This window comes from Salvelinus namaycush, chromosome 15 (genome assembly GCF_016432855.1).
Source record: "Salvelinus namaycush isolate Seneca chromosome 15, SaNama_1.0, whole genome shotgun sequence".
Taxonomy (NCBI): Eukaryota; Metazoa; Chordata; class Actinopteri; order Salmoniformes; family Salmonidae; genus Salvelinus; species Salvelinus namaycush.
The window spans coordinates 24,351,464-24,379,239 of NC_052321.1; the positions used below are offsets into that span (position 1 = coordinate 24,351,464).

The 27,776-nt window shown below is 42.0% G+C and overlaps 1 protein-coding gene across 1 annotated transcript in view; it reads right to left on the reverse strand.

The window, feature by feature from the left end:
• Positions 1-27,389, reverse strand: part of LOC120060339 (reticulon-1-A-like) — a 52,812-nt gene extending 25,423 nt beyond the window's left edge. Inside the window, exon 1 of the mRNA XM_039009558.1 lies at positions 26,951-27,389. Within this exon, the coding sequence (XP_038865486.1) occupies positions 26,951-27,170 (220 nt within the window). The 5' untranslated portion in view covers positions 27,171-27,389. The remainder of the gene's footprint in view (positions 1-26,950) is intronic.
• Positions 27,390-27,776: the final 387 nt, after the last annotated feature.

A 27,776-nucleotide genomic window follows, 5' to 3' on the forward strand; every position in this document is an offset into this window, starting at 1 on the left:
CCGGGCTCTGGCTGGGCCACATAAGGACATTCAGAGACTTGTCCCGAAGCCCCTCTTGCGTTGTCTTGGCCGTGTGCTTAGGTTCGTTGTTCTGTTGGAAGGTGAACCTTCACCCAGTCTGAGATCCTGAGCACTCTGGAGCTGGTTTTCTTCAATGATCTCTCTGTACTTTACTCCATTCATCTTTCCCTCAATCCTGACTAGTTTCCCAGTCCCTGCTACTGAAAAACATCCCAAAAGCATCATGCTGCCACCACCATGCTTCACTGTAGGGATGGTGCCAGGTTTCCTCCAGACGTGACGCTTGGCTTTCAGGCCAGAGTTCAATCCTGGTTTCATCAGACCAGAGAATCTCAGCTTCCGTCTAGCCACTCTACCATAAAGGCCTGATTGGTGGAGTGCTGCAGTGATGGTTGTCCTTCTGGAAGGTTCTCCCATCTCCACAGAGGAACTCGGGAGCTCTGTCAGAGTGACCATTGGGTTCTTGGTCACCTCCCTGACCAAGGGCCCTTCTCCCCCAATTGCTGTTTGGCTGGGCGGCCAGCTCTAGGAAGAGTCTTGGTGGTTCCAAACTTCCTCCATTTAAGAATGATGGAGGCCACTGTGTTCTTGGGGACCTTCAATGCTGCAGGCATTTTTTGGTACCCTTCCCCAGATCTGTGCCTCAACACAATCCTGTCTCTGAGAATTCCTTCGCCTTTATGGCTAAGTTTTTCCTCTGACATGCACTATCAACTGTGGGACCTTATATAGACAGGTTTGTGCCTTTTCAAATCATGTCCAACCAATTGAATTTACCACAGGTGGACTCCAATCAAGTTGTAGAAACATCTCAAGGATGCTCAATGGAAACAGGATGCACCTGAACTCAATTTCGAGTCATAGCAAAGGGGCTGAACACTTATGTAAATAAGGTATTTCTGTGTTTTATTTGTAATAAATTTGCAAAATTTTAATTTAATTTTATTCTGAATGCACTACAGTCTGGTCAATCTGTGGATGTTAACAGGCATGGGTGGACTGACCAAATGTAAACTTTTCAACGTCCATGGACATCCGCTGTTGGTCGGTTCTCAGTGGGCGAGGATGCTGGACACAGTAAATGGAAAGAGAGGGGGCTCATGGGAGAGGTGTCAGTAAGAACCGGGAGAGGTGACATTAACTGGTGAGTGAGTGAGTGATCGAGAGAGAGAGAGATTGTCCAGACAGACTATTTTAACACGCTTGGTTTGACACCTAGACAACAGAAAGACAAAGAAAACAGTTATGAGCAGAACATAACAGTATGCAGGTGGAAGGGAGGAGAGTAGCAGGTGGCCCAACTGGTTTGGTACTATTATAATTTCCCATTATAGCCAATTCATTTGCAGTAATAACGTTACTGATTTTTGGGTAATTCCGTTACCAATCACTTCATAATTGATAAACAAAATTGATATCAGTTAAATCACACTAAATTGGTAGATTTACCATTACTTTACACTTCTGTGAACTTTCAATATACTCCCTCATGAGGGAGAGAAATTAGAAAATATCTTAAAGATATCTGGGTTTTTGGTAAAGGAATTACAAGGCACAAGGCGATATTTCCTAAACTTACAGAAGGTAAACAATTTCTCCAAAACTAAATATAAGTGTTGATATTAGTTAGCAGGGGTCTTAACTTCAACATTATTATGTTTTAATGTATTTCTGATACCTTTTAAAACTTTCTGGTAGATGTTTTCTAAGACCCCTTTTCTATCTGTTTATCAAGAAATCAGATGGAAAATTGTAAAATAAATGTTTTATCTATACCTTCATTTCAGATTTAATTTGACACCCAATTAGATATGCTCCTATGACTTCATATGTTGGTGCTCATGGGTCTTTTTCGATGGAAATTACTGTAATCTTTTGTTTACATCATGTGTCGTCTACTGCCAAAAATCCAAAGCTTAACTTGAAAATAAATATTTGGTTTCCGTGAACTTGATAGATCAGACTTACAGTGCAGCAAGCCAACATTTTTGTGCAAAGTGATTGGACACAGGTTGCACAGGCAGTGAGGCCCATGGCTGGAATGTGTGCTGTGTTGCACAGCTGAGTGCAAAGCGTAGTTTACTCCCCCACTAACTGTGCTGGGAGCGCCTCCCCTCCCTCCCCAGAGCTGCTCTACAGTCTTCAACTCTCACTGGGCAGCGGTGCCTCTATAAATAGGCCGAGTCCAGCTGCTGGGGTGGGTGAGGATAAGGATAAGGGATTTAAATAGGAACTTTCAGGCTCTCACAGAGAATGTAGGCTGAGTACCCTACCGTTCAGGACGTCCCTTCCCATCCTTCCCCCCCGTTCTGTTCTCCCTGCAGGTCCTGCTCCCTTTCCTCATGGTATTGTACAACGTCTACAATGTCCTTGTCAGTAAATCATACAAAACACAATGTCCTTAACACTAGACTACACCCACGATCCAGAGAAAACACAAACACTCTAAAATGAAATAACATGGTGAGATCCTAAGCAGAGCAACATGGCAGCAGGCTATTCTCTGTTAGGTAGAATGTAGTCAGGGCAGCATATGAAATGTCTGAGCATCATCAGGCTGTTCCTAAAGCAGATGGGAACAGCTGTGGTTTTGGTGTCTGGAGTTCAGTGGGGTTCATGAAGCCATAGATCTACTGACAGCCAGCCTACTACTGTATAATCCTCTTATGGCTCTCATTTCGCCCCATTCTGCCATCCCCCTGACAATACCAGCAGCATAATCTACCATTGACTGAGTCACATTAACTACACAGAAGAGGGCAGGACTCTGGACTCATAAATACAACATACTGTGAAGAGAGGTGACCTCTGGAACTGGTTGCAGTTGATTTCTGGCAGTGGGTCACACGCACCCCCCATATTCTCTCTCCACACCGCTGGCTGCTTTAGAGAATGACAGTGACGTAGCGCTGAGCGGTTGCTTGCTAACCACTCCTGGAGGCATCGAAGCAGCAGAATGATGGGAATAGACTGGATAAGTGTTCAGCAGACAGACATCAAGGCAGCAGCGGCTGTAAGAGGCTGCTCAGACAGACAGGAGAGCTGTCTACTGATCCACATCTACATACAGCAGCGGCCATTGTGGCGCAGCAGCAGTACCCAGACAGTCAGACACTGGAAAAACCCCACAAGGCCAAGCGAGCGCTTCAGCTCATTCAGACAGGATCAGACGTGACAGCACATAAACTCTCGTTTCAGAATTTGCCACAACATAATCATGCTTCTGAGTGGATAACACAGTTAAATCAATCATCTCTGGTGGATGTGTTGTGAAGGGGCAGTCACATTGTTAATCCTACACACAAGCAACACAGCCATTAACCTAATGCACCCTGACAATTGTTGCTACGCTAAGCCCAGGCATCTCTAATTATATGGCTGGAGACAAAAACGTGATAACAGATGACATCAAAAGTATTGGCTATTATGTATAGGCCTGGAAGCAGAGGTTCAATGAACTGCATGTAGGCGGCTGCGGCCTGATGCATTCACTCCACAAGACTATGCCATTGAACTCATGATAATGACAGTGATCTTCAATATCAACCATCTTTTTCTCTATTGTGTTTGGCTGCTCGCTAATTTGATATTTATAAAATGAAAGGCAAACCTGAACAACAATCAAGTTGATTTTAAATCCAAGAGGGTCATGTAGTCTTGGTTTGTTTTCCTAATGGCTTGCAGTTGCATACAAAACTGTCAGTTCTCCTCTAGCTTTTGAGAGCCCCACTCCCGCAACCTCTCCACTCCCTCAACCTCTCCACTCCCTCAACCTCTCCACTCCCACAATCTCTCCACCTCTCCACTCCCTCAACCATGCAGCCTTCTGGCCCTGAGGGGGACATAGGAGATGCCGTGCTGTATCAGCAGAGCTCTGGAGCACGAAGGCCTTTAATAAACCTCCACTACTTCCATCTAGCCTCTTCCGATGAGAAGAGAGACAGCCTATAGGGAGGTCTGTGACCTGGCAGTGTGTTGCCAGGACAACAACCTCTCCCTCAACGTCAGCAAGACAAAGGAGCTGATCGTGGACTACAGGAAGCTGAGGGCCGAGCACACCCACATCGATGGGGCTGTAGTGGAGCGGGTTGAGAGATTCAAGTTTCTCGGTGTCCACATCACTAAGAAATTAACATGGTCCACACACACCCCACCACAGTCGTGAAGAAGGCACAATAACAATTATTCTCCCTCAGGAGGCTGAAAAGATTCAGCATGGGCCCTTAGATCCTCAAAAAGTTCTACAGCTGCACCACTGAGAGCATCTTGACTGGATGCATCACCGCTCGGTATGGCAACTGCTTGGAATCAGACCGCAAGGCGCTACAGAGGGTAGGGCGTATGGCCCAGTACATCACTGGGGCCAAGCTCCCTCCCATCCAGAACCTCTATACCTGGCGGTATCAGGGGAAGGCCCTAAAGATTGTCAGAGACTCCAGCCACCCAACTCATGGACTGTTCTCTCTGCTACCGCACAGCAAGCACTACCGATGGACCAAGTTGGGAACCAACTAAGACTGCTAAATAGTTAATCAAATAGCTGCCTGGACTATCTGCATTAGGGCTGTCCCAGAATAAATAAAAAATATTGGTTGACCGAAAGTCGTCTGTTCTTTCGACCAATTGATTGCTAGAAAATTTTAAACGTGTATTTTTCCATATATAGACATGGTTTTTATTTTTTATTTAACACATCCATTTTGTCCTCTCCGGAGTACAAATATATTTTTTGTTTTTTAAAATATGTTCTGCTACATGCACAGTACCAGTCAAAAGTTTGAACACACCTACTCATTCAAGGGTTTTTCTTTATTTTTACTATTTTCTACATTGTAGAATAATAGTGAAGACATCAAAAATATGAAACAACATATATGGAATCATGTAGTAACCAAAAAAGTGTTAAACAAATCAAAATATATATTTTATATTTGATTCTTCAAAGTAGCCACCCTTTGCCTTGATGACAGCTTTGCAAACTCTTGGCATTCTCTCAACCAGCTTCACTTTTGACTGGTACTGTACATACACATGTTGCATTCATGGTACTTTTATATAAAGCAATGACACAACAATAACACATTACCAAACATAAGCTCTTTAATCCCACCCCTCAGCCACTCAGCCCATCCCAACTATCACCATATACCACCCTTGTTTGGTTTCCATGTGCCATATATTAATTGTGCTGTGATGTTTTACATAAATGTTGAACCTTTCTAATCGTATACTATCCACAGATTGTGAGCTAAAGTTGAAAACCTTTCCTACGAGTATTATTATATTATTTATTGACTGACTATGGTTTTCCAAATCACCCAACACTGCTATTTGTTTATTTAACTATAAGTGAATGTTGTGATTTTTATACATTCCTGAACCTGTGACCAGAAACAAGCTACCAGAATAAGGGACCTAGTGATTCTGTCTCTTCGCAGCTGAGACTGTCGAGATTGTCGTATGCCCCATATATATAGCATTTTGTTGGTGGGAAGAATTTTGTACAATCATTTAAATTGAAAAACTCGAAGCGCTGCATCAAGTGTTGTTTTTTGTACCAGTTCATAAACCATGTGCCCTGCCATGTGTTTTAATAAAATCAACTATATCCATTGAGCTTGTCTGATGCTTTAAGCTTACGGTTTGATGCATGAAGATGGGCCAGAGATCTAGATAACCAGAAGGAGAAAAAGAAATGTAACCTGACCCAACTATTCTCATCCCGCTCCTGCTGGCTTTTGCAGATTCTGCCATCACTCTCCTGAAGTTGCTGGTAATAACTACACGAGGAGTCGGCAACCTTTCTCATGTGGAATGCCAATTTATCTAACCTTTTCTATCGATCTGCGTGCCTGTTATGGTTTTCATATGCACATTTTCATGAAACAGTTTCATTTAATTTATAATAATGTCTTTATATTTCAAAATCATTGTCATGTGGTTAATCAACATTCTATCCAAATCTAAATGAAAAACCTAAAAAGTAACTTCTATTGCTATTGCCAACTATGTAAAAATAGCCTACATAAAGCCAACAAATGAAAACATTGCAGCCTGCAGGTAGAAAATATCCTGATAAAAATAAATATCCTATAAAAATCACATTGGCTACGCATGATCTGTCTGCAACTAACTTGAAACATTGTATCAACTATTAACTTGGGTCTCCCCCCTGCCAGAATCCCCCCCCCCCCCCCTTCGAGCTCTTCATTGCTGCGACTTGCTTGTTGAGATTTCTGCTCTTCATTCCGTCGTCAGTTTAGCCTACATTTCACTTATCTTAGTTTTCGGTTTGGCTATTTGTTTCAAGTGTATGTGGCGGTTCTAGCTTGTATGGCGCGCTGGGCGAACCCCCCCCTTCAGCATGCGCACCCGCCTGCGCACCCGAAAGATGCAGCCCTGGGCGGCTGCCCATGTTGCCCGTACCTAAATCCGCTACTGATTTGTATTAGTCTATAAATAAATCTCTTTGCCAAAATTCGTCATCTCTCCCATGTCTTATTCGACTCGTATTTTTGAAAGTGTAAGGATAATAATTCAGCCATAGTTGTTCTGAAATGTTTATTGCTTGCCAACATTTTACTCCCTCTATGTTTAATATAAACACACATACATTAATTATTAATTTCGGTTGCCTATCCTGACATGAATTTTGATCTATAGAAAGTATTTGACTCTGATGTGTGACACAAAAGTATTTGACTCTAGCTACAAAATGAAGGAAATTAGAAGGGGGAGAATTCTGGCAGGGGGGAGATTTAGGGAGGGGGGAGAATTCTGGCAGGGGGGAGATTCAGCACAACACCTGAACCTATTTCAGTCCAAGTCCAGCACTGATAAGAAGCCTTTATGACATTTCACTGGATCAGAGCATGACATTTTTCCCTTTCACGCTGAGTGGTTATCGAAAGGAAGAGAGCTGGAAAGATTTTTCAAATACATTGAGAAACTATTGTAATTCTCAATGGATGTAGAAACAGACTTCCGTTTGCTTGCTGTTTGAGGTGAAGAAAACATTACTTTGACAAGCTCCACAGGTCATTAGTGGTTGTGTGTTAAGCCAATCAGAAATACTATCAGATCCCAAAATGGGCACATTTATATGCCTACATTTGCTCGCAGGCCAGGTAGCCTATAGGCCTACTTCTATGTGTGCACGTCCTTACTCAACATTGACAGGAGCGCTCCAAACAAAAAACAATGACTAAATTGACAGAACTCATGAATGGAATTAAAGAAACCAAAACTTGTTTCTCACAAGTGTAGCATAGGTTGTGCACTCTGCAAACAATGTGTCCACTCAGACAAGGAGAACAGGAAGACTGGAATAATAATATTGAATGCATTAAAATAAATGACCATAACCAAAGTAACAAACATTGTAGATTAGAAATGATAGGAATTAACGTTAAATGTACTACTGGTGATATATGTAATGGGGAATTGATATACACTAACAATCAAACGCAAACAATTCATACAATGAAGTTATGAAACAATGAATATGCACTAATTGTCGCGAAGGAGCGCATTCTGGAGAAAGAAGTGCATTGCGCATCTGGGTGCATGGTCAATCCGATGTCTGCATTGGCCATGCAGCATTTATGGTGATATGGCCTCAGCAGAAGTCAGGGCATTCATACTTCTTGTGCTTTATGGAGCAGTGCAGCACTGTTGTCAAGGAAGTGAGTTTGTGTTGATACAGGATGTACCACCCCACCTACTGTCAACTAATCATGTCAATTCAGAGCTATACATAGCCTCCGCATTGTTACAAAATTTGGGAGACGCCTGGCGACGCGGTACAGAGATATTTGTTACAGCTCGACTAAAACAGTCTTGGTAGACCAACAGCCTAACAACCAAACAATCAACTAATTGGGGTCAGCCCTAATCTGCATTGACCCTTTTTGCACTAACTCTTTTGACTCATCACATACACTGCTGCTACTGTTGATTATCTATCCTGTTGCCTAGTCACTTTAACCCTACCTATATGTGCATAATGCATCTACCTCCATTAGCTCGTACCTCTGCACATCGACTCAGTACTGGTACCCTGTGTACAGTGGCAAGAAAAAGTATGTGAACCCTTTGGAATTACCTGGATTTCTGCATAAATTGGTCATCAAATTTGATTTGATCTGATCTTCATCTAAGTCACAACAATAGACAAACATTGTGTGCTTAAAATAATAACACACAAATTATTGTATTTCTTGTCTATATTGAAGAGATCATTTAAACATTCACAGTGTAGGTTGGAAAAAGTATGCAAACCCCTAGGCTAATGACTTCTCCAAAAGCTAATTGGAGTCAGAAGTCAGTTAACCTGGAGTCCAATCAATGAGACGAGATTGGAGATGTTGGTTAGAGCTGCCTTGCCCTATAAAAAACTCACAAAATTTGAGTTTTCTATTCACAAGAAGCATTGCCTGATGTGAACCATGTCTCGAACAAAAGAGATCTCAGAAGACCTAAGATTAAGAATGTGTTGACTTGCATAAAGCTGGAAAGGGTTACAAAAGTATCTCTAAAAGCCTTGAAGTGCATCAGTCCGCAGTAAGACAAATTGTCTATAAATGTAGAAAGTTCAGCACTATTGCTACTCTCCCTAGGAGTGGCCGTCCTGCAAAGATGACTGCAAGAGCACAGCGCAGAATGCTCAATGAGGTTAAGAAGAATCCTCGAGTGTCAGCTAAAGACTTACAGAAATCTCTGGAACATGCTAACATCTCTGTTGACCAGTCCACGATACGTAAAACAAGAATGATGTTCATGGGAGGACACCACGGAAGAAGCCACTGCTGTCCAAAAAAAACATTGCTGCACGTCTGAAGTTTGCAAAGGTGCACCTGGATGTTCCACAGCGCTACTGACAAAATATTCTGTGGACCGATGAAACTACAGTTGAGTTGTTTGGAAGAAACACACAACACCTTGTGTGGAGAAAAAAAGGCACAGCACACCAACATCAAAGCCTCATGGTTTAGGGCTGCATTGCTGCCTCAGGGCCTGGGACAGCTTGCTATCATCGACGGAAAAATGAATTCCCAAGTTTATCAAGACATTTTGCAGGAGAATGTTAGGCCATCTGTCCGCCAATTGAAGCTCAACAGAAGTTGGGTGATGCAACAGGACAACGACCCAAAACACAGAAGTAAATCAACAACCGAATGGCTTCAACAGCAGAAAATACGCCTTCAGGGGTGGCCCAGTCAGAGTCCTGACCACAATCCAATTGAGATGCTGTGGTATGACCTCAAGAGAGCAGTTCACAACAGACATCCCAAGAATATTGCTGAACTGAGACAGTTTTGTAATGAGGAACAGTCTAAAATTCCTCCTGACCGTTGTGCAGTTATGATCCGCAACTACAGAAAAACGTTTGGTTGAGGTTATTGCTGCCAAAGGAGGGTCAACCAGTTATGAAATCCACGGGTTCACATACTTTTCCCACCCTGCACTGTGAATGTTTACACAGTGTGTTCAATAAAGACATGAAAACGTATAATTGTGTTATTAGTTAAAGCAGACTGTGTTTGTCTGTTGTTGTGACCTAGATGATCAAATTTATGAAGAAATCCAGGTATTTCTAAAGGGTTCACATACTTTTTCTTACCACTGTATATAGCCAAGTAATCTTTACTCATTGTGTATTTATTCCTCTTGTTATAATAAAATTCTCCCTGCATTGTTGAAGGGCGGCCCGTAAGCATTTCACTGTTAGTCTACACCTGTTGTTTACGAAGGACCTGACAAATACATTTTATTGTATTGACGCTCAAAACAACTTGTGTTTTCCAGACACTGTAGTTCATCTTTACTGTACAATGCTATAATTACTAGATTGACATGTCTCTTTAAATAAAAGCAACTGAAAAGTGAATGTATGCCTGGGTGATTCTAATGAAACCAGTTTTAATGTCTGTAGCAAAACCATGATGCATCTGCATTTCCCTTCCTCCGCTGAGACTAATGCTGTGTTCAAAACAACTGGGAACTTGGAAATGTCTGACTTCCGACTTCAGTGCATTCAAGACAACTGAGAATTCGGGGGAAAAAACGAGATCTGACTGGGGAAAATAGTTTTGAATGGTCATCCAACTCGGAATTCCAAGAGCTCCGACTTCCCGACCTGATTGACGTCATGATTTGACCTAGCTATCCCCCCGAGTTCCCAGTTGTCTTGAAAGCACCATGACCATCAGATGCAGGTACCATCAGTCCAGTAAAATGTAAAAAAGCTAATTATTTCAATTTGTTCTACACCAACTGATCTATTTTGTTATCAAAGCTCGAGTTTTTAAATATAATATGGTCTGAGAATAACAATATTGGCAGGCCAGGCATATAGCCAATATGCTATGATAATTTATTAGGCATATGGCCCAAACCTCATTCCTACAGATTTGTTTATACTAGGTTAATGTAAAAAATAAAAAAATAAAGTAATGTTTAAACATTTATGAGCGGTAGATCTCGGCTTGCTTTTTGACTGTGAAAGTGATCTTGACTCAGATAAGGTTGGTGACCACTAATTTTGAGGAGTAGTCCTTAGATGTGCACAAGTTAAGTTAATTTATAGCTCAGGTTGGTAGAGCCAAGGTAGTGGGTTCGATTCCCGGGACTATCCATATGTAAAATTTATGCACGCATGACTGTAAGTTGCTTTGGATAAAAGCATCTGCTAAATGGCATATATTATTACATTATATGCCTTCAGAATGAGGTTCTTATTCTCAAACACCCCCTTTACCCCACTTGGCCATCTCATTAGCGAAATGGCTAAAGAGCTCAAATTGGGGGAAAGTCTGATTTAATTTTATAACAGTTGTATATTTTCATTTGAAATATTTATATTTTCAGTGTTATGTTTTAACTCAGGCTTTTTCATTAGGGGAGCATGCCAAAAATATTACAAATATTGATTTGATTATTACTTTTTTGGACTTCAAAAACGATTACTGTAATGAACATTGTGAAAATGTTGGTCAAATGCATATCTGATAAAAAAACATTTTTTAAAAATTAAATAGATAAGTACAGATCCTAATATGAGGAATTCAAGAAGAAACTTTGTGAAAAATGACTCGTGATAATTTTTAAAAAACAGTTTAGTGAGAATGATTTGCCTATAATGTAGTGTATATAGTGTTAATCTATGTTCGACCTGTGTGATGTTTCCTTTCAAGAGTCCTCTCCCATTTCTGCTGCATGCTACAGCAAACCAGCCAAACAGAGGGTGAGAGGGGCCTTACAAGATCATAGAGGCTGCTGTGTTGTTAGCTCTTCAAATTGAAACTTAAGAGAAGAGGGTAGGCTTTAGGCAGCAAACTAGGGGTGACAATGAGAAGGGGGAAGAAAGAAAACAAAAAGGTGTTGAATTGAGGGAAGTAAGCAAGCAGCTACCACGAACACACAAATATAAGTGGCTCAAAAATTACAACGGGGATATGAATACCGAAGGAGGTCGATAGGTAGGTAGGCAGCTGAAAGGTCAGAGGATACAGTTGCTCATGAGCTATTGTTATCCACCATCTTCTTAAACTCCCATGATGGCTGGACATTGTTATTGTCAACTGGGATGAGAAAATGCTATAAAAACAGTCAGCCTACACACAAGAAGTCTTATTGCATTGAAGTTGTGAAGTCAGTGGAAGCTTTGGTTGCCACCTGTCACTTATCGATCCCAGCAAAGTCTTTACCTGAGTGGAATGGTGAGGATAGATTATCTGAAGATCCAGACGGAGTGTCTACAAGCTGTCAGCTTTGGAGCCCAGCTGTCAATTAACTGTGTTGTCTTACTTCACTTCCATTGTTAGCTTTAGCCAAGACACACACACACACTCAAGGACACACACGAGCACACACACAAAGGACACGTAGGATAGAATACCTTTCTTTTGTCTACAGTATTTGGACCAAATGCTGAGGACAGTGGCAACTGACTGCTAACAGCTCTCTGCATCAAACTACCAAGAGATGTGGACAGAGTTGAGTCTTTAGAGAAGCCTAATTAGCACTATTTAGCAATTCAGCAAGTAAAATTCGAGCCTCTCTGCATAGCTTTTTTTTTTATAAAGCCATTCAAGCAGACTGGCAGGTGGAAGGTTTGAGAAGCATTAGGCTAGATTCAAAGATGGTGCAGAGTTGTCTGTCGGGGGATTGAAAAAGATTTGGAGAATAATCTATTTAGGCCCACAGTTCACGACAGCTGACATACTGTGTTGTCCCCTGGGGTGGAGCTTTCCTGACCCTGTCCTTCATTGCTTTATCTGTGTCCTTCCCACAGCATTAGCTAATTGGCTCTGGAAGCTGAAGAAGACGAATGAGATTTGAAGGCAGGCTGGCAAGAAACAGGACAAGCAGAGGGGCCCAAGTAATTCTGTGAGGCAGCACAGACAGAGACACTAGCAGCACAGTCTCCATCTTCATCATCCTTCCTCCCGGCAACAGCCCAGGACTGCTGGGGCTCTGCGAATAACAGCAGAGCAGAGATCTCCCAGGTTGATGAACATGTACCCTACTGTTAATGTAGACCTAAGTAAGGCTATGGTGGTCATGACATTTTGTCATGCACATTTTCTGGCAATGCTCCATGGCAGAGGCTGTAGGCTTGTTTGTTGAGCTGACAAGATCTGCTTATCGTCCAACGGCATTATTTTATATTATTTTATAGGAAGAAAAATATAATTTAACGTAGCTGAATAAAATATAAAGGATATCTTTCCCATTCCGGAGCGTGTGCATATGAAGTGGCTATGTTGAGCATAAAAGTGATCATTTGAAACAGGTTTTATATGCTAGAGTCATTTGGCAACGTTAGTTGTGAATGATACAGCCCTTAGAATGTCTTAGAAATCCAAACATATACGGGCTGTATGACGCGAAAGTATCAAAAAAGATTGCGCTCTGTGCCTTGCCTCAGGCTGCACAGCTGTTCTCTCATCAAGTAATCATATTTTCACCCATCAGACAATTCTCAATTTATTATTGTCATTACTAATATTTAAAATGTGTTTCGATTTAGAATGGCACATTATCAAATGGGCAGGGTAATAAAAATACGTAATCTGTATACACTTGAATAGCAAATGGAGGCCGCGCGATTTCCTGCCGGTCAGTTTTTCAATGATGACAGGGAGGCCACTTCGGTTGTATATCGGAGCATGCGCGTAACATGAGCAGCTGAGAAATAAATATAACACTTATTTCACTCCACCCATTAACCACTGTTTGAGGAGCATGCTCTTGCTGCGCGACAAGTGATATTCTGCCCAAATGTTGTATGCCATGGGCTCTCCAACCTTGTTCCTGCAGCTACCCAGTGCTTAAATTTGGGAAACCAACATCGATAGTAACATGTTTTCGCAACAAACCATATGTAATGTAATTGTTGACAGCTCCTCTGCGCGCTCAAGTAAGGAAGAAAGGAAAGAGAGGAGATGGAAACGCATGGTGGTGAGATATTCTGTATAGCTAAAGGTAACGTGTCACCCAATTATTACTAGGCTATTCAAAATCGCTCTGCACAACCAATTACATCGGCTAGGGCAACTTATTTATTTGTTATTTTACCAGGTAAATTGACAGAACACGTTCTCATTTACAGCAACGACCTGGGGAATAGTTACAGGGAGAGGAGGGGTATGAATGAGCCAATTGTAAACTGGGGATTATTAGGTGACCGTGATGGTTGGAGGGCCGGATTGGGAATTACGCCAGGGTTAACACCCCTACTCTTACGATAAGTGCCATGGGATCTTTAATGACCTCAGAGAGTCAGGACACCCATTTAACATCCCATCCAAAAGACAGCACCCTACACAGGGCAGTGTCCCCAATCACTGCCCTGGGGCATTGGGATATTTTTTAGACCAGAGGAAAGAGTGCCTCCTACTGGCCCTCCAACACCACTTCCAGCAGTCTCTGGTCTCCCATCCAGGGACTGACCAGTACCAACCCTGCTTAGCTTCAGAAGCAAGCCAGCAGTGGTATGCAGGGTGGTATCCTGCTGGCAAATTTACTATACAGTACGTTATCTCCCAGACTAGTGGATATACATTTTGGAGCATACCATAAGGTAACCAGTCCATCCAGTATGCATAATAACACAGTCCACACTCAAAGGAAGTTACTCTAATTTGTTTAATTTTGGAGTATAGGGTAGACCAGTTATGTACCATCTTAAATCAGTTTTGTTTTATGTTTTTCTGCCATATGTAATATCTGCAGTAGGCTATGTACACTGCTCAAAAAAATAAAGGGAACACTTAAACAACACAATGTAACTCCAAGTCAATCACACTTCTGTGAAATCAAACTGTCCACTTAGGAAGCAACACTGATTGACAATACATTTCACATGCTGTTGTGCAAATGGAATAGACAAAAGGTGGAAATTATAGGCAATTAGCAAGACACCCCCAATAAAGGAGTGATTCTGCAGGTGGTGACCACAGACCACTTCTCAGTTCCTATGCTTCCTGGCTGATGTTTTGGTCACTTTTGAATGCTGGCGGTGCTCTCACTCTAGTGGTAGCATGAGACGGAGTCTACAACCCACACAAGTGGCTCAGGTAGTGCAGCTCATCCAGGATGGCACATCAATGCGAGCTGTGGCAAGAAGGTTTGCTGTGTCTGTCAGTGTAGTGTCCAGAGCATGGAGGCGCTACCAGGAGACAGGCCAGTACATCAGGAGACGTGGAGGAGGCCGTAGGAGGGCAACAACCCAGCAGCAGGACCGCTACCTCCGCCTTTGTGCAAGGAGGAGCACTACCAGAGCCCTGCAAAATGACCTCCAGCAGGCCACAAATGTGCATGTGTCAGCATATGGTCTCACAAGGGCTCTGAGGATCTCATCTCGGTACCTAATGGCAGTCAGGCTACCTCTGGCGAGCACATGGAGGGCTGTGCGGCCCCACAAAGAAATGCCACCCCACACCATGACTGACCCACCGCCAAACCGGTCATGCTGGAGGATGGTGCAGGCAGCAGAACGTTCTCCACGGCGTCTCCAGACTCTGTCACATGTGCTCATGTGCCCAGTGTGAACCTGCTGTCATCTGTGAAGAGCACAGGGCGCCAAAGGCGAATTTGCCAATATTGGTGTTCTCTGGCAAATGCCAAACGTCCTGTACGGTGTTGGGCTGTAAGCACAACCCCCACCTGTGGACGTCGGGCCCTCATACCACCCTCATGGAGTCTGTTTCTGACCGTTTGAGCAGACACATGCACATTTGTGGCCTGCTGGAGGTCATTTTGCAGGGCTCTGGTAGTGCTCCTCCTTGCACAAAGGCGGAGGTAGCGGTCCTGCTGCTGGGTTGTTGCCCTCCTACGGCCTCCTCCACGTCTCCTGATGTACTGGCCTGTCTCCTGGTAGCGCCTCCATGCTCTGGACACTACGCTGACAGACACAGCAAACCTTCTTGCCACAGCTCGCATTGATGTGCCATCCTGGATGAGCTGCACTACCTGAGCCACTTGTGTGGGTTGTAGACTCCATCTCATGCTACCACTAGAGTGAGAGCACCGCCAGCATTCAAAAGTGACCAAAACATCAGCCAGGAAGCATAGGAACTGAGAAGTGGTCTGTGGTCACCACCTGCAGAATCACTCCTTTATTGGGGGTGTCTTGCTAATTGCCTATAATTTCCACCTTTTGTCTATTCCATTTGCACAACAGCATGTGAAATGTATTGTCAATCAGTGTTGCTTCCTAAGTGGACAGTTTGATTTCACAGAAGTGTGATTGACTTGGAGTTACATTGTGTTGTTTAAGTGTTCCCTTTATTTTTTTGAGCAGTGTATTTTATAATAGCACAATCATACTTCCAATTCTGTTTTTTTTCTGGGGGGGGGGGGGGGGGGGGGGGGGTGCTTGGGCTCATAAGCCTATGCATAAGCTCTAATATGGGTGTGGTTAGAGTGACAATAGAGCCCTGAGTACCAGGCCATTAGGACCATGGTTTTAGTAAATTGGGTTTTTACTGAGGTCATGACTCATGACTGCCGGTAATATGGTCACCTTATGAGCCCTTGGCCTAAGTGCCTTCTCTCTCCTGGTTATGGAAAGGTCTCAGGCAGTAGACACCCTCTCTCATGCTTTATGCTGAGATGCAGAAGAAGCACAAGTAACCCATTAGTCACTGTGTCAAAATTAGGCTAGTGCGTAAAGATTGTTGTGCTTGATATGTCTGGATGGGAGATGTATAGAAGGAATGTACTAGTGGCCTAATATTTTATCTGCAGAGAGTAAAATGTGTATTTCACAGACAAATCAGGAGCATTACATAGGAAGGTGGGAACACTACAGAAGCTCTACAACAGGGACTATTGATGTGAAATATGCATACCGTGAAACAGTCCTATTGCCTTAAATCCATTGGCTCTCGGAATATCAAACACTGACTTCAAAACATAAAATATTCACAAAAATAGAGAAGAAATGCCCAAATTCTCTAACTTTCAGCATGGGGAACCCATTAGATGCACCATCTGCTGTGAATATAATGAACAAGTGAAGCGATGTCCTCATGTGCATTTCACAGCGTGGTCAGATCTGGTCAGAATTCTGGATGTCCTGCTCATCATTAACACATTGTTTTGTCATCTTTCTAAGACATCGTTGTGTGCAACATCTTTATGTGCAGAGGATGGGGATGATTGGGCATCACTTAGCCTTAGGAAGAACAGGCATGCTGTATGGCTAAAGATTTTTCTCCACATGTCCTGCTGCTGTAATTGAATATGTGCAGCTGAGACCAGCACTATCTATGGCCTGAACGGGAGAGGACTAATGTACAGTAAGTAGCCTTACTGAGGTTCTGTGAGTTACAGGAAATGATGTCCAATAAGTATGCAGTTTAATTTCCTGGAGCATGATATCCACAGGCGAGAGTGAGATTGTGTGAGTACATTGTTGCATGGAGAGGGTCAGGCCCAAGGTCCTAGACAGGACAGAACCGGCTAGGGCTTTTCTGCTCCAAACACTATCCTAGATCTGGCTGGTCAGTGTCTGGTTAGTTGAAAGCAGTGTAGATCTGTAAAGATCCACATTGTGCCCACCAAGACCACAAGTGTCACAACAGATTACTTCTATACTGTAGACAGGGCCCAGCAAGCATGGCTAAAAGGCAGTTATGTTTGCCTTTTGATGATTTTCTGAAATGGCTGCTGTGTGTTTGCATGTGTCCGTGTGTGTGTGTGTGTTTGGGAACAGGTCAATCCTCTGTCTCGAGCTGTGAAGCCACAGTCAGTAAACTATTAACACACACCTTTTATCTTGCCGTAAGGGAAAATAATCTGGCAGGCTGAACTGTAGCCATGTTTAGAAGACACCTTCAGTTTCTGAACAACAAAAACACCAATGTTTTTGTAAACACTGATATGCAATACCACACTTACTAAAAGACTGCATTAAAATCAGATTACAGGCTTAAAATAGCCTAGATGCCTCTGTTAATGTAGCAAAAAACATTCATCTTAAGACTGACAGGGCTGAAAGAGCTAAAGAAAAGGCCTGGGTTAAGAAGAGAGCAAGCTAGTCATGGATTTTAAACACCATCTTATGAATATTTTAGAGGGACCGTGAATGAAAATGCAAGTGCAGGACTCCAGTTCCCTCCTCTACAAGCGGATGGTGAGCCCTGTTTTTCCAGGATTAAAAATAGCAGTATGAGCTGAGCTCTGCTGAAGAGGGTGACGGACTTAGAGATGAAGCATGAATGATGCTCCCACAAAAACACTGCTTTGAGGTTCTACAGCAATCTGCTTAATCAGTGCTAGCAAACCTTACTAAATTCATTGGCTTACATGTGAGATTCCATGGCTACAAATAGCCTCAACTTGAAATAAACTCACAATTAAGTTTATGTTTAGGGACTAGGCCTATGTTATGCAAATGTTAGATTGATCCACAACCCGGATGAGAAAGAGAATCTCTTTTCTCATAGAAATCAGCTCTGGCAATCTATCCTGCCCAGTATCACTCCGACCTTGCGGGGGTCCAGAGAAACTGCGTTACGCCAGTGACCTAGATGGGAAACTATTGAGAAAGGTAGCAGACTGTATTGCCACCTATTTGCTATGTCTTTAATCAAAGCCTAAAGGAGTGTGTGTCGACAGGCATGGAAGGAAGCTAGAGTAATTCCTCTACATAAAAATAGTCAAGCACCCTTTGCTGGCTCTAACAGCTGCCCAATCAGTTTGCTGCCTCTTAGTAAAATGACAGAGAAAATTGTGGTTGAACAAATACAATACTATTTTTCGAAGGACAAGTTCACAATTGACTTTCAGCATGTGAATAGGGAAGGGCACTCAACTTGTACTGCACTGACTCAGATGACTGATGATTAACTAAAATAAATGGATAATAAGATGATAGTTGAAGCTGTATTGTTAGATTTCAGTGCAGCCTTTGATGTTATTGGTCATAATTTGTTATAGAAAAAACTAACTTGCTATGGCTTTACACCATCTTACATAACATGGTTGGAGAGTTACTTATCCAATAGAATTTAGAGTATTCTTCAATGGAAGCTTCTCTAACAGATATGTACAGTGCGGTATCCCTCAGGGCAGTTGCCTAGGGCAGTTACTCTTCTCTATTTTTACAAATGATTTGCCACTTGTCTTACAATAAGCTAAAATGACTATGCACACTCTACACATCAGCACCTAAAGCCAGTGAGCGCACTGAGACTCTTAGCCAGGAGTTAGTCAAATCACATTTTATTGGTCACATACGTGATTAGCAGATGTTATTGCGTGTGTAGCAAAATTCCTGTGCTTCTAGCTCCGACAGTGCAGTAATATCTAACAAATTACACAACATATACCCAATACACACAAATCTATGTAGGAATGAATTAAGACTATATACATATGGACGAGCGATGTCAGACCGGAATGGACTAAGGTATAGAATATAGTATATACATATGAGACGAGTAATGCAAGATATGTAAACATTATTAAGTGAATGAGATACCGTAGAATAGTATAGAAAACAGTATATACATATGAGATGAGTAATGCCAGATATGTAAACATTTAAGTGATAATTAGCAAACTGGTCTTAATTACATCTAAAACCAAAAGCATTGTATTTGGTACAAAGCATTATCTTAGACCTAAACATCAACTGAAGTTGTGCATAAAGTGTGAACATTGAACAAATTGAAGAAGCTGAACCCCTAGGAGTAACATTGGATGGTCAGTTATCATAGTCAAGTTGTTGTGAAGATGGGGAGAGGTGCACTACAGTTGAAGTCCCTAGTTTACATACACTTAGGTTGGAGTCATTAAAACTCGTTTTTCAACCACACCACAAATTTCTTGTTAACAAACAATTGTTTTGGCAAGACATATAGGACATCTACTTTGTGCATGATAGTTTATAGACAGATTATTTCACTTATAATTCACTGAATCACAATTCCAGTGGGTCAGAAGTTTACATACACTAAGAAAATGATGTCATGGCTTTTGAAGCTTCTGTTAAGCTAATTGACATCATTTGAGTCAATTGGAGGTGTACCTGTGGATGTATTTCAAGGCCTACCTTCGAACTCAGTGCCTCTTTGCTTGACATCATGGGAAATCTAAAGAAATCAGCCAAGACCTCAGGAAAAAAATTGTAGACCTCTACAAGTCTGGTTCATCCTCGGGAGAAATTTACAAATGCCTGAATGTACTACGTTCATCTGTTCAAACAATAGTATGCAAGTATAAACACCATGGGACCACGCAGCCGTCAAACAATTTAAAGGCAATGCTACCAAATACTAATTGAGTGTATGTAAACTTCTGAGCCACAGGGAATGTAATGAAAGAAATAAAAGCTGAAATAAATCATACTCTGCTATTATTCTGGCATTTCACATTCTTAAAATAAAGTGGTGATAACTGACCTAAAACAGGGAATTTTTACTAGGATTAAATGTCAGGAATTGTGAAACTGAGTTTAAATGTATTTGGCTAAGGTGTATGTAAACTTCCGACTTCAACTGTATATATACAAAAGTATGTGAACAGCCCTTCAAATTAGTGGCATCGGCTATTTCAGTCACACCCGTTGCTGACAGGTATATAAAACTGAGCACAGCCATGCAATCTCCATAGACAAACACTGGTAGGAGAATGGCCTTACTGAAGATCTCAGCGACTTTCAACGTGGCCCAGTCGGCCACCTTTTCGTCAAATTTCTGCACTGTTGAGCTGCCCCGGTCAACTGTATGTGCTGTTTGCATTTTTATTAATTATGGATCCCCATTAGCTGCTGCCAAGGCAGAACCTGTTTTATATATCAAATTTTACTGCTTGCATCAGTTACTTGATGTGGAATAGAGTTCCATGTAGTCATGGCTCTGTTGTACTGTGCGCCTTCCATAGTCTGTTCTGGACTTCGGGATTGTGAAGTGACCTCTTGTGGCATGTCTTGTGGGGTATGCATGGGTGTCCAAGCTGTGCACCAGTAGTTCAAACAGACAGCTCGGTGCATTCAACATGTCAATACCTCTCATAAATACAAGTAGTGATGAAGTCAATCACTCCTCCACTTTGAGCCAAGAGAGATTGACATGCATATTATTAATGTTAGCGCTCTGTGTCCATCCAAGGGCCAGCCGTGCTGCCCTGTTCTGAGCCAATTGCAATTGTGGCACCTGACCACACGACTGAACAATAGTCCAGGTGCGACAAAACTAGGGCCTGTAGGACCTTCCTTTTTGATAGTGCTGTTAAGGTAGAGCAGCGCTTTATTATGGACAGACTTCTCCCCATCTTAGCTACTGTTGCATCAATATGTTTTGACCATGACAGTTAACAATCCAGGGTTTCTCCAAGCAGTTTAGTCACCTCAACTTGCTGAAATTCCACATAATTTATTACAAGATTTAGTTGAGGTTTAGGATTTAGTGAATGATTTGTCCCAAATACAATGCTTTTAGTTTTAGAAATATTTAGGACTAACTTATTCCTTGCTGAAACTAACTGCAGCTCTTTGTTGAGTGTTGCAGTCATTTCAGCCACTGTAGTAGCTGACGTGTATAGTGTTGCGTCATCCGCATACATAGATACACTGGCTTTACTCAAAGCCAGTGGCATGTCGTTAGTAAAGATTGAAAGAAGGGGCATAGACAGCTTCCCTGGGGAATTCCTGATTCTACCTGGATTATGTTGAAGAGGCTTCCATTAAAGAACACCCTCTGTGTTCTGTTAGACAGGTAACTATCTACAATATAGCAGGATGTGTAAAGCCATTACACATACGTTTTCCCAGCATCAGACTGTGATCGATAATGTCAAAAGCTGCACTGAAGTCTAACAAAACAGCCCCCACAATCTTTTTATCATCAATTTCGCTCAGCCAATCAGTCATTTGTGTAAGTGCTGTGCTTGTCCTTCCTATAAGCGTGCTGAAAGTCTGTTCACTGTAAAATAGCATTGTATCTGGTCAAACTATTTTTTCCCAAAAGTTTACTAAGGGTTGGTAACAGGCTGAATGGTCGGCTATTTGAGCCAGTAAAGGGGGCTGCTTAGGTAGCGGAATTACTTTTGCTTCCCTCTAGGCCTAGGGGCACACACTTTCTAGTAGGCTTAAATTGAAAATATGGTAAATAGGAGTGGCAATATTGTCCGCTATTATCCTCAGTAATTTTCCATCCAAGTTGTGAGACCCCATTGGCTTGCCATTTTTGATAGACAACTATTTTTTTCACCTCTTCCACACTCACTTTACGGAATTCAAAATTACAATGCTTGTGTTTAATAATTTGGTCACATATACTTGGTTGTGTCAGTGTTTTTTGCTGGTATGTCATGCCTAAATTTGCTAATCTTGCCAATTAAAATTTTATTAAAGTAACCATATCAGTCGGTTTTGTGATGAACGAGCCATTTGCTTCAATGAATGATAGAGCTGAGTTTGCCTTTTTTTCTAAAGATTTCATTTAAGGTTCTCCAAAGCTTTTTACTATCATTCTTTGTCATTTATCTTTGTTTCATTTTGTAGTTTCTTCTTCTTTCTATTCAGTTTAGTCACATGATTTGTCAATTTGCAATATGTTTGCCAATCGGTTGTGCAGACAGACTTATTTGCCATTCCTTTTGCCTCATCCCTCTCAACCATACAATTTTTTAATTCCTCATCACTCCACGGGGATTTAATAGTCTCGGTAGTTGATAGGCTTGAAGTCATAAACAGCGCAATGCTTGAAGCACAACAAAGAGCTGCTGGCAAAACGCACAAAAGTGCTGTTTGAATGAATGCTTACGAGCCTGCTGCTGCCTACCACCGCTCAGTCAGACTGCTCTATCTAATCAATAAATACGAGCCTTAGGTCATTAATATGGTCGAATCCAGAAACTATCATCTCGAAAACAAGACGTTTATTCTTTCAGTGAAATACGGAACCGTTCCGTATTTTATTTAACGGGTGGCATCCATAAGTCTAAATATTCCTGTTACATTGCACAACCTTCAATGTTATGTCATAATTACGTAAAATTCTGGCAAATTAGGCGGCCCAAACTGTTGCATATACACTGACTCTGCGTGCAATGAACGCAAGAGAAGTGACAATTTCACCTGGTTAATATTGCCTGCTAACTTGGATTTCTTTTAGCTAAATATGCAGGTTTAAAAATATATACTTCTGTGTATTGATTTTATGGCATTGATGTTTAGGTACACATTGGAGCAACGATACGCACCGCATCGATTATATGCAACGCAGGACACGCTAGATAAACTAGTAATATCATCAACCATGTGTAGTTAACTAGTGATTATGATTGATTGATTGTTTTTTATAAGATAAGTTTAATGCTAGCTAGCAACTTACCTTGGCTTACTGCATTCGCGTAAAAGGCAGTCTCCTCGTGGAGTGCAATGAGAGGCAGGTGGTTAGAGCGTTGGACTAGTTAACTGTAAGGTTGCAAGATTAAATCCCCCGAGCTGACAAGGTAAAAATCTGTCGTTCTGCCCCTTAACGAGGCAGTTAACCCACCGTTCCTAGGCCGTCATTGAAAGTAAGAATGTGTTCTTAACTGACTTGCCTAGTTAAATAAAGGTGTAAAAATATATATATTTTTTAAATCGGCCAAATCGGTGTCCAAAAATACAGATTTCTGATTGTTATGAAAACTTGAATCGGTCCTAATTAAAATCGGCCATTCCGATTAAGTCGGTCGACCTCTAGTTTGGGTCATTGATAAGTCATTGTCTCAATGCAGCCTTATAAATGCTGTGAAAGGATCCAAGAACCCAAATGATTTGGGTGGCTCTCATCCTCCTTATAAAACATGTTTGTTATTGTGAAGTGGAAACGTCTAGGAGCAACAACGATCTAAGGCACTGCATCTCAGTGCTAGAGGTATCACTAGAGTGCCTGGTTCGATTCCAGGCTGTATCACAACCGGCCATGATTGAGAGTCCCATAGGGCGGTGCACAATTGGCCCAGCGTCGCCCGAGTTAGGGTTTGGCCAGGGTAGGCCGTCATTGTAGATAAGAATTTGTTCTTAACTGACTTGCCTAGTTAAATAAATAAAATAAATAAAAACAACCACTCAGCCGCGAAGTGGTAGGCCACACAAGCTCACAGAACAGGACCGCCAAGTGCTGAAGCGCCGTAGCGTGTAAAAATCGTCTGTCCTCAGTTGCAACACTGACTACCGAGTTCTGCTGGAAGCAACGTCAGAACAAGAAATGTTCGTCGGGAGCTTCATGAAATGTGTTTCCATGGGCGAGCAGCCGCACACAAGCCTAACATCACCATGCGCAATGCCAAGCATTGGCTGGAGTGGTGTAAAACTCGCAGCCATTGGACTGGAGCAGTGGAAACGCGTTCTCTGGAGTGATGAATCACAGACGAATGTGGGTTTGGCAGATGCCAGGAGAACGCTACCTGCCCCAATGTATAGTGCCAACTGTAAAGTTTGGCAGAGGAGTAATGGTCTGGGGCTGTTTTTAATAAAGCAGCACGCCTTGCCCTTAACTGCACACATGGTACTAACAACATGCATGATAGTCTTTCATGGTTGAGAGTTGAGAAATTGACTACTTCTCTTCTATCCTTTTTAAGAAACATGTATGTTGAAAATGTCTAACCACTCGATAATCTATTGGCATAAACGTCAAACAGAAATGCATACATAGCCATAGTGGCATGTCTGGTGGGTTATCTTCACGGTACCCAAACCAAAACCAGATGTAATACGTTGCTCAGTTATGTACAGTGGGGAGAACAAGTATTTGATAACCTGCCGATTTTGCAGGTTTTCCTACTTACAAAGCATGTAGAGGTCTGTCATTTTTATCATAGGTACACTTCAACTGTGAGACGGAATCTAAAACAAAAATCCAGAAAATCACATTGTATGATTTTTAAGTAATTAATTTGCATTTTATTGCATAACATAAGTATTTGATACATCAGAAAAGCATAACTTAATATTTGGTACAGAAACCTTTGTTTGCAATTAGAGATCATACGTTTCCTGTAGTTCTTGACCAGGTTTGCACACACTGCAGCAGGGATTTTGGCCCACTCCTCCATACAGACCTTCTCCAGATCCTTCAGGTTTCAGGGCTGTTGCTGTGCAATATGGACTTTCAGCTCCCTCCAAAGATTATGTATTGGGTTCAGGTCTGGAGACTGGCTAGGCCACTCCAGGACCTTGAGATGCTTCTTACGGAGCCACTCCTTAGTTGCCCTGGCTGTGTGTTTTGGGTCGTTGTCATGCTGGAAGACCCAGCCACGACCCATCTTCAATGCTCTTACTGAGAGAAGGAGGTTGTTGGCCAAGATCTCGCGATACATGGCCCCATCCATCCTCCCCTCAATACGGTGCAGTCGTCCTGTCCCATTTGCAGAAAAGCATCCCCAAAGAATGACGTTTCCACCTCCATGCTTCACGGTTGGGATGGTGTTCTTGGGGTTGTACTCATCCTTCTTCCTCCAAACACGGCGAGTGTAGTTTAGACCAAAAGCTCTATTTTTGTCTCATCAGACCACTTGACCTTCTCCCATTCCTCCTCTGGATCATCCAGATGGTCATTGGCAAACTTCAGACGGGCCTGGACATGCGCTGGTTTGAGCAGGGGGACCTTGCGTGCGCTGCAGGATTTTAATCCATGACGGCGTAGTGTGTTACTAATGGTTTTCTTTGAGACTGTAGTCCCAGCTCTCTTCAGGTCATTGACCAGGTCCTGCCGTGTAGTTCTGGGCTGATCCCTCACCTTCCTCATGATCATTGATGCCCCACGAGGTGAGATCTTGCATGGAGCCCCAGACCGAGGGTGATTGACCATCATCTTGAACTTCTTCCATTTTCTAATAATTGCGCCAACAGTTGTTGCCTTCTCACCAAGCTGCTTGCCTATTGTCCTGTGGCCCATCCCAGCCTTGTGCAGGTCTACAATTTTATCCCTGATGTCTTTACACAGCTCCCTGGTCTTGGCCATTGTGGAGAGGTTGGAGTCTGTTTGATTGAGTGTGTGGACAGGTATCTTTTATACAGGTAACGAGTTCAAACAGGTGCAGTTAATACAGGTAATGAGTGGAGAACAGGAGGGCTTCTTAAAGAAAAACTAACAGGTCTGTGAGAGCCGGAATTCTTACTGGTTGGTAGGTGATCAAATACTTATGTCATGCAATAAAATGCAAATGAATTACTTAAAAATCATACAATGTGATTTTCTGGATTTTTGTTTTAGATTCCGTCTCTCACAGTTGAAGTGTACCTATGATAAAAATTACAGACCTCTACATGCTTTGTAAGTAGGAAAACCTGCAAAATCGGCAGTGTATCAAATACTTGTTCTCCCCACTGTATATAGTTATGTCATTGTGGAATGCTCTGCCACAAGAGGTTACTCTGGCAAAAAGCAAGTTTAGCTTTAAAAAATATATTTAAAAAACATTGTATCACAGCGCCTCTCCTCTTTCTAAAGATCTAATGTAACTAATGTATATAACAATATTCATATGAATAGAGTGTAAATTGAATCTTATGTTCTTGTCTAACTGTTCTGTACATTTTTCAAGTATTTGTAAAAAAAAGTGTGGACCCCAGGAAGAGTAGCTGCTGCAGGTGTAGTAGCTAATGGGGGATCCTAATATACTAAACAAGCTTAGGCGGTGATGAGCTTAGGCTGTGAGTGACACATTGTATCCCAGCCAGGCTGCCTTTGTAAACAAACAATTAGGGCTATTTTTGAAATTTAGGCCTATACCAGGACCTGTTTATCGTCAGGGGAGAGCTAACAATTTCAGTTAAGACTGTTATGGAAACACCCGAAAGGTATTACTGTTAGAATATTCAGAAACTTTCAGTTTAACATTTGTGATATAGCTATGCAACTATTTTTCCCAGTATGTTGTTCCAAGCTTTAAGAATGTAAAACTTAAACTAAAAGGACTGCACCCTACCAATGTTTGTAGCCTAATAAATAGGCCTATGTCTAGGCCATAGAGTGCCTGTTGTTTTCTTGGTCTGTTCTGTTTCTCTGAGAGACTCATTTCAATTTTATGTAGACCTAGATTTCATAGTCGAAAATAAACACAGTTATGAATTTTATACACATCTCTTCTATTTTGTACCCACTAATAGGACGTCGACTCCATTACCAGACTTGCACTTTCAAGCACATTTCCCAGCCAAACCCATGGTTCGATATCCTAAACTTCTCAGACTTCGTGAGAAGGTACAGAACGCCTGGCACACTCTGCGATGACGAAGGTTCCATCTCAGACTGCCTCATACTACACCCCAAAAGGCTGCCTGGGTGAGCATGTTCCGCTATGAGATGTGTAAACAGCCAAATGCAAATTACACACTACATATCTATATAAATGCAAGTATAGGCTATGAATGATAAAATTAATGTTACTGATAAATGTTATTGATAAACCGTCTTACCTGTAGATGCAGTTTCCATAGCAACGGGAGGCCTTTTCCCATCGTCCTCAAATTTGTGGATTTGTTGATCCAGGTCGCTCGTCTCTTCCCTGCTTTTCGGTTTTAAATCTTCACGTAGCTCAAACAGAGGTGGTGTACTTCCAAATAGGCCATTTCTTTCACAATCGTTCCCAAACCATTTCCCTTCCGAACCTAGTTCGTCACCGGGCTTCGAAGACATGCTTTTAGGGAGAGGTTCAGGTTGCGCGAGAGATAATAGGCACTGAGGCACAAGCTTTAACGCGGGCTACACAATGGATATTGGGTTGATCTAAGCAATAAACAGGAAATTATGATTTGAAATCTGACTGGATTTACAAATGTATGCTTAAATTGATATTGTAAAATTCTAATGGCTGCGCGGTCCAGTCCGAGAGCACAAGTGAGTGAGGTTGGTTTGTTTTAGTTCAGCGCTTCTATGCTGACGTCATGTCTGTGTAGCTTATGGTTGGCACTTATTTGGGGCAGTCAGCGTGACTATTATAAGTGTGTGAATATACCATGGAAGTCTACACAGTATATTTACAAGAGTACAGCATACATAAAATACATTTTAGACCTTGAAGCTTATTTAAGCATATTTCAGGTTTGCTTAGAGACCATTAAATTATTAACGCAAATTGTACAATTTTTGAACATACAACACTGTTGTATTTTTATTTTTGTTAAACGCTTACAAGTTAGTAGCCTATGGATGCAAGTCATTTCACTCTTATGCGAATACCCAGGGGGACTTTCATTTGTTCTTCATGCAAGTTTGTTCTCAAATTACTCGTGCTGCAGCGCC